A 12,753-nucleotide genomic window follows, 5' to 3' on the forward strand; every position below is an offset into this window, starting at 1 on the left:
ACGGGGACATAAGCGCAAAATACTTATAAAGAACTCGACGAAGCCAGATCAACTGGTATTTTGGATATTAATACAGAAACCTACATTTGAAGAAGAAGAAGAAGAAGAAAAAAAAAAAAACGGCAAGCAATTTTTGGCTAAGCGACCATGACCGACTGAATGAAAGAAAACCTGGGATTTGGGAAGTCTTTACCTTATACCGAGGGAGGGTTGCCAAAAAACAGCAGAATATTAATATCCTCCGGTTTCTGATCAAGTCAGTGCGGACCCGGGTCTCTCTCTTTCTTGAGTCTGCCGTTTCCCCCCGGGCCATAATTCAACCCCCCGTTATAATCTTAAGTCCGTCCTCCCTCTCTTTCCAGCTAAAACTTTTAAGTCTCAAATCTTACTTTACCTTTTTACCCTAAACTAGTGACGAAGGAACAATTTGGAGAACGGTCATTGCTCCAAAAACTCCGGCGAGAGTTTAAAGCCGACGAAGAAGTAAAGAACTCGTGCTAAGATTTCGCTTCTAGCGCGACGGGATCATTACCAGCATCTCCATCCTCTTCATCTCTCTTCTCTCTCTCTTCATCATCTTGATTAAGTTCGGTTAGGTGGTGGCTAAACGTCTCTCGGTCGGTTTTAACCCTCATCGGAGACTTCGGGGATCCCAATTGACCCCTCGCTTCTCCCCTTAACACCCTGAAAGTGTTATTTAACTATCTGGGATAATAAAATTTTAAGAACTGTCACAACGAAAAGGTCTCTGAAGAAACTATCCCGATGAAGGGCTTCGCAACTCTGCTTCTAATTGGAGGTAAGTACTTATGATTTTGCTCGGGATTGGTTCAATGGGTCAAACGGGTGACCATCGCTAGAGAGTTAAGTAAGACCTTCTTGGTTAACCTATGAACTTTCAAAAACTGCTACATTTGTAGTTTTGAAACAAGTTTTGTTTAAAAAAAATTGTAAATTTGGGTGTTTCTGTTATTATGTAAACTTATTTAAATACCAAACATTTTGGGGCGAGAGTATTAAACAATATTAGTCAAACGTAACCCGTTTCAAATCGTACGCCAAAATTTAAATTTTATCCATAGACCTAGATAATTTTAAAATATTTAAATTCGTGTATGAACCTGGTTTAATTTGTTTTTAATACTTTTACTGACATATTTGTAAAAAAAAAAAAAAAATTGAAACTCAATCTAGATAGTTTCTTAGCACCTTAACAAATGCTAAATTCTCTTAGCAATACAACCAAGTAATATAATACTTCGATCCTTTCCAATGCTATAAGATACTTAACAGCACGAGAACTCTAGAAAGCATCACATGACTCTCGAAATTATAATTTATTTTATTTTTTTCTTATTACGATTTTGGAAAATTTAATTACCAAAACAAAATATGCTTATACCTTAAATAATTAAATTACGAAAAAAAAACCAGGCCTTATCAAAGATGGGAATAGGATATTCAGAGATATTCTACCCCGGCTTATACACTCATCCCCAGGTACCCCAGGTAGAAATATTTCTGTAAATTATCTATAACACCTGAGGCGTCGGGAAAATAATATATAAAGTTTGGCCCGATTTTTATTTTTATCGAGAAATTATTTTACCTTTTGGGTTGGTTTTAATAAAAAACAAAACAAAAAAACAAGAAGGACCCGTTATAAGTGACAGGAAGATAACTCAAATTATAAACGGAAATTATTTATTAAATAATAATAATCATCTTTGAAAAGAAAATGTGGGTGAATCCCATTAACCTCCTCAAGATTTTAAAAGTAATTACGAGAGTTTTAGGGACAAACTTTAAAGATAAAACTCTATTTTTTAATTAAAATTATTAATGTAATTATATATTAATTAAAATTAAGGAAACTAAATTGCGTTTAAAACTATTTAGGACTTAGATTTTAGGGAGAAATGTTTAAGATACAACTCTACTTTTAATTAAAATTATTAGTATAAATTATATATTAATAAAAAAATAAAGGAAACTCTCCTAGATTGCAGTTAGAAATATTTAAAAGAAAACTCGATTTTAAATTAAAATTATTAGTATAAATTATATATTCATTCTATTTAAAAATTAAGGAATTTAAATTGCATTAAAAACATTTTTCATCGTAATTTAGGACTTAAGACCCCCAACGCCCGTTTTGACCCAAGGAGAGAAAAATATTTTGGCATTTAGAAAATTATATTTTTCTTTTAAACTAAATAACCCGTTTCAAATAAGTCAGCGTATTCATAATGAAAAAGGGCCAAAGAAAGCCAAGAAACAACGCCCAGCTCAAAATAAAAGAAGAAAAAAAATGACCCATTGTATTGCGCAGATATATATGCGAGTCTTTTTCATTATTCAAGAAAAATAATAATAATAAACATTCTTCATGGCGAACCTTTCGCGGAATATTTCTAATACACACCCCAATGATGGTCACACTTCTTAGTCTTGGTCTACTTTCGTAAAAGTTTAAGATTACGTAAATGAAATTGAAATTTCTGAATAATTTTTTAAAAGTAATTATTCGGAATAAATTAGCCATGAATTATGGAGGAGTAGATCCGATATCTTAACTGCGGCATCATCAACTACATCCTTTAAAAAAGTTAGGCCTAAATTTTACGGAACGGGAAGATTATGTTTATGTCACGCTCTCCTTCATTTTGATATCATTAAAGTGGGATTTTGATATCAAAAGAAATTATACCGACCTTGGTTATACGCTTTTTGGGATCGCCCTTACCTTTCCTAGTATCAGTCTTAGTATTAATGACAGTGCACCGTTTGTTTCTAAAGCCTGTGATAAACTGCCACTCCCAGCCGAATATGACCAGTATCTAAGTCTAATTTTCAAGAACTAGATCTTTTACATTTTGAATAACTAAGCCTAAAGGTCACCTCAAGTTGCAAAAACTATTTGAAGTATAAATTAACTCCAACACCAAAATGAACTCAATCCTCTCAACATGACGAGTCTTTTGATAACTTTGAGAGTTAATTTCTAATAAATCAGGGGGGGGGGTGGTATCATAAGACCCGAAATGATTTTTCTTCTATATGAAAGGTTATCACAAATTAAGTTATAATTAAATTTATCGTCTTTCTGTTATAAATAATTCATAAGATTAAACGTAGACAGATCTAGATCGATGCTTGATGGATAGAACATGACTTAAATTGAACATTATCTCAAATTCTGAAAGGCTTTACAAAACAACATAAACGAATTCCTTAAAAAAATGGGAGCATTGTTCCACATACAATTATACTTTAACTAAAATTGGAGTTCCAGTCTCGAGACAGGAAAATTTAAAAGATAAAGACGGGTAATCGACCACACGATTCCATTGATAAGAATTACCCCCTTACTTACTTAGATAATAAACTCGGATACGATACATTCTTCGAATGGTTCTAATATCCCTTACAAAAACACAGCCATTTTAATCCCTTTCTAGTTTGATAAAGTACATAGAAACCCGGGTCGATTGTCCCTAGCTCATCTTCCACAAATTTGTCCAAAGTCGGAACGTCGGCAAAGAGAGAGATACAGAAAAAGAAGCCAATTTTAAAACTAGGGTACAAAGAAGCAAGGTCATCTGGTAACCTAGACTCCATGGAATGGAGAGGCAGCTAGGCAACTGCTATGGTAACGATACCGTGATACCAGTCCAGAAGAGCGAGCGAGTGTTTTAGCTCCTTCCTACGCCCAAAGGCGGGTGTATGATTAAACGTACCCCCCCCCCCGTAGGCAATTGTTATAAATAACAACATAATAACAACGTAGTACCCAATGTTTTGGATGAGAGGACATAGTCAAAATTGGTTTCGAAGGCATGTATGTTATGTGTTTGTTGACAGAAGCAGGGAAGGCAGACAGATATACAAAACTAAGTTGAGTTCTTATTATAATTGTCACGTTTTATCGTGGGTATTTACGTATTTTTATAAGGCAAAATTACCATAATTTTGGCCTAAATTTGACGGTCTTCAATTCCTGACTTCACACACCTAAGACGGAAATGCACCCAGCCGCCCACTAATAATTAAAACCCAATTTATGCCTGAAGGAGCAACTAAGTGATGAATAGACAATTAAAAATATTCAAAATGGCGACCTGAATATCCCTACAATAATATAGTGAAAGTATACAGGGTGTTTGTGAAAGGTCCATCAATAATGAAAGGGCGAATTTATTGGGTCATTTTGAGTCGAAAATGTTCTAAGACATTTTTCCGTCCGGGCCACTGTTTTCAAGTTATGATTGGAGTAATTTACGGATGACCCCCTTAAATTTAATTAAGAAATTGAAAGACAGCGCTAATTTAATGAAGGGGTCATCCCTAAAATATTCAAATCATAACTCGAAAACCGTGGGTCGGACAGCAAAATGTCATAGAACATTTTCGACTCAAAATGGCCCAATAAATACGCCCTTTCATTATTGATGGACTTTTCGAAAACACCCTGTATACCACTGTAATCTTTTGAGTCTCAATAACTCTTGATCAATTTAACATTTGACCCAAATGAACCTTAATGGTTAAATAATCAAACCCCTTCCTAAATTATACTGGCATGTCCACCCTCTAATTATAAATCGAATAATTATTTAAAATTAATAATTATCCTACCATACTGACGGTACTCCTTTAGATAATAAATTCCAGCCTAAAAATGCGTAATTAGAATTTACCCAAATTAAAACAATAATAATTTTTAAAAAAACTTTTCCCTAATAACAGTTAACCTCAATCACGTATGCCACCACGCGCGCTAGACAATAAAAACTTCTTTTATTGTATTTTTGGTATTTCGCGAAAATGTAAGAATTTCCTTATTATATTACGACGAACTCAACCAGTCTGCTACTACCAAATAATGAAAAAATTATAAAAAAAACTTCAAACAAATAATTTTCTAATTTTCCTAAGTCTAAAAATAAAAAACTATATAAAAAATACCGGTATATATTTTTGACCGAGTTGCGACAGACTGATAATATCACTACGCATTCACAATGAATAATTAAAGAAAAAAGTTACGAAATAGCAAAGAAACAATGGCTATTTTAATCGTTCTCATTCAAGGCCATTTATATTATTATTTTCTTTTTAAAGCTAGCTTATTCATTCATTAATTAACCCATTTTCCTTAACACTTCCTATTTTTCATTGTTAGGTAAAAATAAAAATTAAAATTCGAGTAAAAGTTTGCACACCAACAAAACAATACCATAAAAAATATAAAATATTTCTTTGGAAACCAACGCCTTTTCATTAAGCTAGTTTGTGTTGTGTTAAGTTTTTTCTTTGAAACTTTTATTCCTACGTAACGATTTTTTAATGACCACGCAGCACCCTGGCCTATTGAAAATTATGACTTAATGCCAACCCAGGAATGCATACAGTTAACAGGAATGATTGCGCAACCCTTCATCCCCAAAGTTAGTTTCTACGCGGGGTTTTATGGGCCGGGCTTGAGTATTATCCGTGAACCGTTACCCCTCATGATTCAGAGATCTTATCTAACTGTGATTTCATTGGTTGGAGCGCTACCAAGGTGCAACGCGAAGTAAACTTCGTCATAGTCTATAGCTCGCCCCACAAACCGCCTAGATACGTTGAGTGAAAACAATTATTCCCATTAGATGTATGTATTCCTGGCCAAACCCAAAAACACTCACGTTTTAGTTTTATAATTTCTTAATGGATACTAGATTATTTTAAGAGATTTGCAAATTATGTAGGCACTTGAAAACCAAAATAAAATTGAAATATATGACTTCATTTTAAACTTTTCGAAGGACATGAAAGAAAACCCGGCTTACAAATTATGCATCTATCTTCTGAATAAAATTAACTGCAATGGTCCATTTACTTGTCAAAAACTAACCAGTATAACTAGTTGTAGTTGTAACACGGCTGTCAAAAGTCTCTTGATAAATCAAACCACAAAGAAAAATAAAAAAAATAACCCATTCAATTCAAGAATTCTATTTAAGTAATAAATAACCTGCTATATTTCTAATCTAATAATCACAAAGAGGTAAATTTATTTCGCTTCCAAGGAAAATAAAAGTAAATTCATAAAAGGGTTAAAGACGTACGTAACGTTTACGTTATGTTATTGATTTGTTCGCGTGATAATTCTGTAAACACAAAACAACAAACAAAAGGAAGAAAAAACCATTTAGCGTTATTATAATTAGGTTAAATAAACATTATGGTTTTGGGTAAAACAACAAACATAATAGAGTGGAACCATTTGATGTTGTTATGGGAAAGAAAATGAAGACGTTTTAACATTCTGACCCCGGAATGGTAAAAATGAACTCTTATTTTAAAAAAGGAGTGTTATTTCATGAAATGTCTTGAAAGGAGACTTTGGAATCCTTCTAAAAGAAGTCGAATCCTAAATTTCTAAGGCGGAAAGAAAAAGGTCATCCATAGGAGGGGAGGGGGGAACCAGCCGGTTTTTTGATGGTACAACTTGACCGCCGTCGGCTCTAGGTTTTCAGTGCCAAGGTCTTTCTTTTTATCAAAAAGTCCTTGCTCTTACATTCTTACGTAATGTAACATTTAATCAGTTAAACCCAAGACTAGCCTCCTGAGTGAATCAAGGGCACACGTGACTTTAATTGTTGTCGCAAGTCAATCCGACTATGGTCTGTTAAGAGCCAATTAAAGTCAGCTCCAGTCTAGTATTTGAAGTGTAATTAAATTCCACAATCCTACCTAAACCCCAAAGTAGATTACAATACATTGAAGAGCTTAGCATCCATTTTGTTGCATTAGAACTTGTAGACACTTGTAACTAGAAACCTTTTTAAAATTCCTCTCACACACAAGCAAACACACCTCCGTTCTTTCTTCCTTCCTTAGCGTTAAGAAGAAGTCACGAATTTTGTTTTAATAAGAACTTCCCATATTGTGGGTCGGAGGGTGGACTTCTTAAATACAAAGTTTGCCCTAATCGAAAAAAGCGTTCCGAATTATACATCTGTACGACGTGTAATAATGAATTCTGTTAAGCATTGATAGTGGCATTAAGGCGTTAGCAGTGGAGGTATTGAACTTATTACATTAAACTACGCGAATAAAACAAACCCCAGAAATGGTTTCACGCAAATATGGGGATGTTTTTAAAATGTCCTATTTAAAAAAGTTATTTTTTTTTAAAATCCAGTTTTAAAAAGGCCCATCAGAAGATATTGTATACCGGATTGGGAATTGGAATTCAGGATATACATATAAGATATATGGCGCCCATATTAAAGTTAGGTCCAATCTTAGAACGGATCTTTTTATCTGTACGAAAGTACCACTTTCCTAATAGATTTTAACTCCATTTCAAACTGTAACTAAGCGTTTGTTTTTGACAAGTCGGTCGGTACAGATACTTCAATGGGTAATGTTGACCGATGGCACAATTTTTGTTTATTTACAGGATTTTTAGGACTGGTTAAATGCGCACCTTATTATGGCACAAAGATTGGCAGGTTTAAGACCTATTACCACGAAGTTGTGGGTGACGTCTACGCTGTAGACGAAAAAACCCTTTTCATCAAAGATTTCACGTACGACGGAGCTGGTCCTGATGCCTTCTTCTGGGCAGGGGATACTAACAAACCGGACACAACTGGAACCATAATACCGGATGAAAAGGGACAGTAAGAAGCCAAAAAAAAAAAAAAAATAAGAATCAAAACATTTCAAACGCGTGACCTCCATTAGAAATAAATAGATATTGGAATGAAATTAGGGTGTTAACCAAAAGTCTATAGCTTCCTTCAAAATATTCTAGACAAACGAAATAACCGAAATAGTAAACCAGGAAGAACTTTAAGATCTTGATTAATTACTCTCATTCTTTTCACTTTCTCATGAATTCTATTAATATAAAATTTGAACAGAGTCAAGCCACTAAGCGCTTACAGAAATAAGGATCTGGTTCTCAGGCTACCAGAAGGAAAGACAATTCGAGACTTCAAATGGCTATCCGTTTGGTGCCGAAAGTTCCGGGTACGCGTTTTGGCTTTAGAAACATAATTTAAAATAGAAGCGTACCGAACTAATAAAATAAAACATTTAATATCCTCGCCTAAGGCCAATTTCGGCGAAGTCTTTATCACGAAAAATCTAGAGATTCCTCAACCCGTGGAAATCGGGGAGTTGTCTCGACTGGCGCATGACACTTCCTCGGGACTCATTACTATGATGGACGCTCAAACTTTCCTCATTCGAGATTTCAAATACGACGGATTGGGACCAGGTATTATCAAAAAGATAACATTAATTGAACCCTCAATAAATGAGGAATATCTTTTGCGTCTATAAATAGCCGCATTTTGGTGGGTTTCCCGCGGATCGGGCCTCAACTCCCGAGGGGTCCAGCTTATGGACGAAAACGGAAGGTATTTGAATATTTCCTCTATATTTATCATGATCTTTTCCTATCCTCGAACCCCCAGGCGTTTGATTTAAAATTATGCGTAACAATAACTATCTCCGGGCATGATCTATTCATGACGTATTTTCTATTTAATAGTGACAACCGATTGAGACGTTACGCCGGGGAAACGGTAATTATACAATTACCACCGGACAGAACCTACTTAGACTTTGATGTACTTGGGGTATGGTGCGAGGAAGCCCAGGTTGATTTTGGACACGTTAAACTGCCTCATGACGTCAAAGTACCACCGTCCCCTAGAATGCTTGGACTGCAGTCCGAGGTACGGGTAAGGAGCACGAATCTAAGGTACCCGACCAGTTCACCTTCAGGTTAATTTTCACCTTAATCAAACAGAATAAACTTAATTGCGAAGTCTTGCACGACGACATTGGGTTCGAACTGAGATGGATTATGGATGGAGATCAAATTGTAATGCAAATGGTTGGAAAAGTTGGTAAGTTAGCTTAAAGTCCTATCGTATGTTGTTTGGGTGATGATAAACACTAAAGTTTGATTACTGTAGAACCTGGGGAATATTTGGCCTTCGGATTGGGTAAGGATGACCAGAAGTCAAGCATGATTAACGCAGATTCCATAGTGGTTTGGATGGACGAAAACGGTCGAGGACACGCAGTCGATTACTTCTTGAGTAGCAAGGAACAAGTGAGATTCCCTTATTTTGAAAAAGACCTTTTGTACTGAATGGATTCATTTTCTTGCAATAGTGTATAGGCGACCGTGGAAGTTGTCCAGACACAAAACATGGCGGAAAAGAAAGCGTTTCACTTATCAGCTCTTCCGTTATCAATGGATTTACGACAGTGACCATCAGAAGACCACAAGCGGCACGTAAGATGGTTGATAGTACATTAAATCCTTGAAACCCTGAACTAAAACATACGTCTTTATACAGAGGATCAATATGATCAGCACATTTACTCTGACGGACCCCAAGCCGTCATGTGGGCAGTTGGACCAATCAATAACAGGAATGAAGTTTCATACCACAGACTACGTACAGATGGTACGTTAGATTTTATGGGAAGCTTTTCTCAATAAGATATGATATAAAATATAACTGGTGCAGGTAATATCTTCATCGACTTCGCCCGACCACCGAAATGGAACTGTCCTCCACCGGACACGGTTCAGAGCCAACAACCAAAACCTACTAAACCTCCGCGAACTACACCGAAACCTACTACAACGACACCACCACCGCCGCCTCCCCCACCCCAAAGAGGTCGAAGACCAACCAACAGAAATCAACAACGTGGATCTACTCAAAGGCAACCAGCACCAAAACCCCAAGCAAGGCCTCAAGTAAGCTGTTCTAACTATTAGCCCAAAATAATACTAAGCGCCAAGAATTTCATTTAGACTCCAAGACAGCAACAACTTCAACCTAGACAACAGCAAAATGGTTTCCGTCACCCACCTAATCCTAGAGGAACAGTTTTAACCACTCCCCCACCTCCATACTTTCAACCAGAGTCGCAAAGAGTTCCCCAGCCATCAGCGCAAAGATTTCCCGCTCAAAATCAACCAACCGCCTCAAACCCAAGAGGAGTTTGGCAAATACCTCAAATTATTTGCCCAGCTGATAGAACCTTTAAATTCCAAATAGGGCCTTCTGGAGAAAAGAAGGGTTATCAAGGAATAACAGGTAGAAATTAGAGCTATTTGGTCCACTGGGACAAATGCTGATTCTTTGACAAATTACAGGCAAAGTCGGATGGGGTATCGCCTGGTACGTCAATGGACTACTGGTACCAGAAATTACAGTTCAAAGGGGAAAAGTGTACACGTTCATTGTTGAAGGTGGCAGGGATGAAGACACATCATCGTCCAAACACCATCCTCTCTACATTACCAGCGATCCGGAAGGTGGTTACGAGTTTAAGGACCAAAACCAAAGAGCGGTAAGCGTTTAAGCAAGGAATGATTAGTCCATCACAGTAATGGATGTTATTTCAGCAAGAGACAGTTTACGCCGGAATTGGACGGGACCGAAGAGGAAATAGTTTCCCTACGGCTGGTAGGATTCCTAACCGCGCTTTCATAAAATATACAACTAAAACTTAATTTTCATAGCCGGTAGACTTTGCGAATACAAGATACCGTTAAACGATCCAAACCCACCGGATGCTTATAACAGTTTTGAAGAATTCCAAAGAACATTGGAACTTAAATGCGAAGACGGTGCACCGGCTAACCTACGATGGAGACCAACTAAAAATACCCCTGATGAAGTCTTTTATCAGGTAGTATTCCTATCCTCCTACTTTGTTTACTTGGTATACCTAACACTTTCGGTTTTTCAGTGTTACACACATCGTCTCTTAGGTTGGAAAATCAGAGTAGTCGACCAATGTGAGGAATATGACGCGCAGGGTAGTATCCTAACTTATCGCAACGTCACCGCGCCAAACGCCCAATCGTTAGACGAACGAAAAAACGTTTACAGGGGTAAACCTAATATCCAAGCCCAAAAGAAGGGGGTACCCAACCTTTTCAATGGCCGAAAGAAGCCACTGCCGATTTTTGGTCAAAGAAAACCCAAGCCAACAACCGAAACCCCTCAAATAGTTCCTCAACAATTACCCATTCCCGCCGCTAGCATCCAAAGAAGGCCTAATCCTGCTCAGTTACCTCATTCAAGTACGAAAAACCAGGTCGAATTTAAATAGGCCTAACAAGGTAATAAACATTTACTCAAAATTTCAGGCGCCATTTTAGACGGTGGAGTTTTGGTTGCGCCACCCAATAACAGGTTACAGCAACGCATCCCTGGTAACAACCAACACCAGGAAGTAATTGTTCCACACAATTTGGGAAACTCGAAACCCGGAGACTTCTTTTTGATTCCAGTAAAACACCAGTTCAACCTTGGACCAAACCGACAACCACCAGCTATCCCACAAGTTTCCGGTACTCCCCCATTAAGCGCCTTAGCCCAAGACAACTCCAGAGCGGCTTTCCCGCCAAATTTCTCAACACTAGGCGGTCATAAACGTGTGTATTATCATGGAGGATTCATCCCCGTTATCTACAACAATGGTACATACCATGAAAACAGAATGCCAGACCCTACCACTCCTCCACCTGGCTTCCGTAGACCATTCCCTTTCAACGCCAACGAGTCCATCCCATTCCAGGGTACTTTTAAACCAGGAAAGCCTGATTTTAGCGGGTTTACTTTACCCAAGCATCACATGTACCAACCCAGACCAGAACATCAAGTCCTACCAATCCCAATTACCCCTCAACTGGTCGTTAGGCCTAGCAGTCAAATAATCGAGTCAGAACCGCAAGGTGTTTCAAGTAGGGATAAAGTGCCAATTGGCGTACCAGGATCGGGGGTAGTCCTTGTCGATGCAACAACTACCGAAGAACCCGAATCTTCCCCTGACCCAATAGCCCAACCTCCTTACGAAGATAAAGCTGATGATCCTAAAGAGGACACCTTTGTCGAATCCTACGCGGGGGAAGACAAGGATGACGCCCAACAATCTCAGTACACCCCGTACACCTTTAACTCCGAAGAAAACCATAAGAAGGAATCCTCATCGAGCCACGAAGAACCCGAGGAAGAATTCGAACGTGGTTCTTTAGTAGAACCCACTGAACAAACTGTTCAAATTCAAACCCACATTTCGACCAGCGTTTCCAGCGAGGAGACGCTTTTGTTGAATCCATTCGCTCCGTCCAAGGAAGAAGCAAATAAAACGGATTACTCCATTCTTTCCCACGTCATGTCCCTCATCGCGGGTCAACAGGAATCTCAAGAATTCAAAGTTAACAGCAGGGTAGCGCGAGAAGCTAAACCGGATCACGAGAAAGGTCACGAGGGTCACGATCACAAACACGACCACGATCATAAAGACAAAAAGGATAAGGACAAAGATAAAGATAAGAAGTCTTCCAAGAAGGACAAAGATAAGAAAAAGGGTAAGAATTCAGCGACAAGAACGAACTTATCCATCGGTGTCATTGCTATGGCTATTTTCATAACCATGCTCTCTCGTTAACAACTTAAACACTTCGCGCGTGCGTAGGCGGTTTTATCAAACTGTTCCGTATAAGGCATAGAACAATCTAGCGCGAAAGTTCCATCGAAAGGGTCCAAACCCCTTACCAGAAACAAATGCCATAAAAATATCTTTTATAGCCTTCCCTAAATTATGTATTTTTGTTACTTATCATAGCAGTTTAACCATACAGGTTATAACTTAACTCAGTGAATCTCTAAGAGTTTAGAATCTAGAAAATTAGACCAAAACGCCTAACCA

At 37.6% G+C, this 12,753-nt stretch overlaps 1 protein-coding gene across 2 annotated transcripts; it reads left to right on the top strand.

Moving 5' to 3' along the window:
• The first annotated feature begins 270 nt into the window (after positions 1-270).
• Skel (DM13 and DOMON_DOH domain-containing protein skeletor) lies at positions 271-12,699 on the top strand. 2 transcript variants are annotated; one of them, XM_089840640.1, is made up of 17 exons: positions 271-799; positions 7,454-7,676; positions 7,920-8,028; positions 8,113-8,278; positions 8,348-8,420; positions 8,555-8,747; positions 8,816-8,915; positions 8,985-9,124; positions 9,187-9,310; positions 9,375-9,485; positions 9,549-9,784; positions 9,842-10,127; positions 10,187-10,383; positions 10,439-10,499; positions 10,556-10,725; positions 10,786-11,122; positions 11,189-12,699. In XM_089840640.1, the coding sequence occupies exons 1-17, from the start codon at positions 766-768 to the stop codon at positions 12,490-12,492; spliced, it is 3,864 nt and encodes a 1,287-aa protein (XP_089696766.1). In that variant the 5' UTR covers positions 271-765; the 3' UTR covers positions 12,493-12,699. The 2 variants fall into 2 exon arrangements, with proteins under 2 accessions (XP_089696766.1, XP_089696767.1); XM_089840641.1 differs by having other exon boundaries at positions 8,555-8,741.
• The last annotated feature ends 54 nt before the right edge of the window (positions 12,700-12,753 follow it).

Source organism: Phalangium opilio, unplaced genomic scaffold (genome assembly GCF_054372755.1).
Source record: "Phalangium opilio isolate 3A_F unplaced genomic scaffold, DU_Popi_V2 ptg000003l_1, whole genome shotgun sequence".
NCBI lineage: Eukaryota > Metazoa > Arthropoda > Arachnida > Opiliones > Phalangiidae > Phalangium > Phalangium opilio.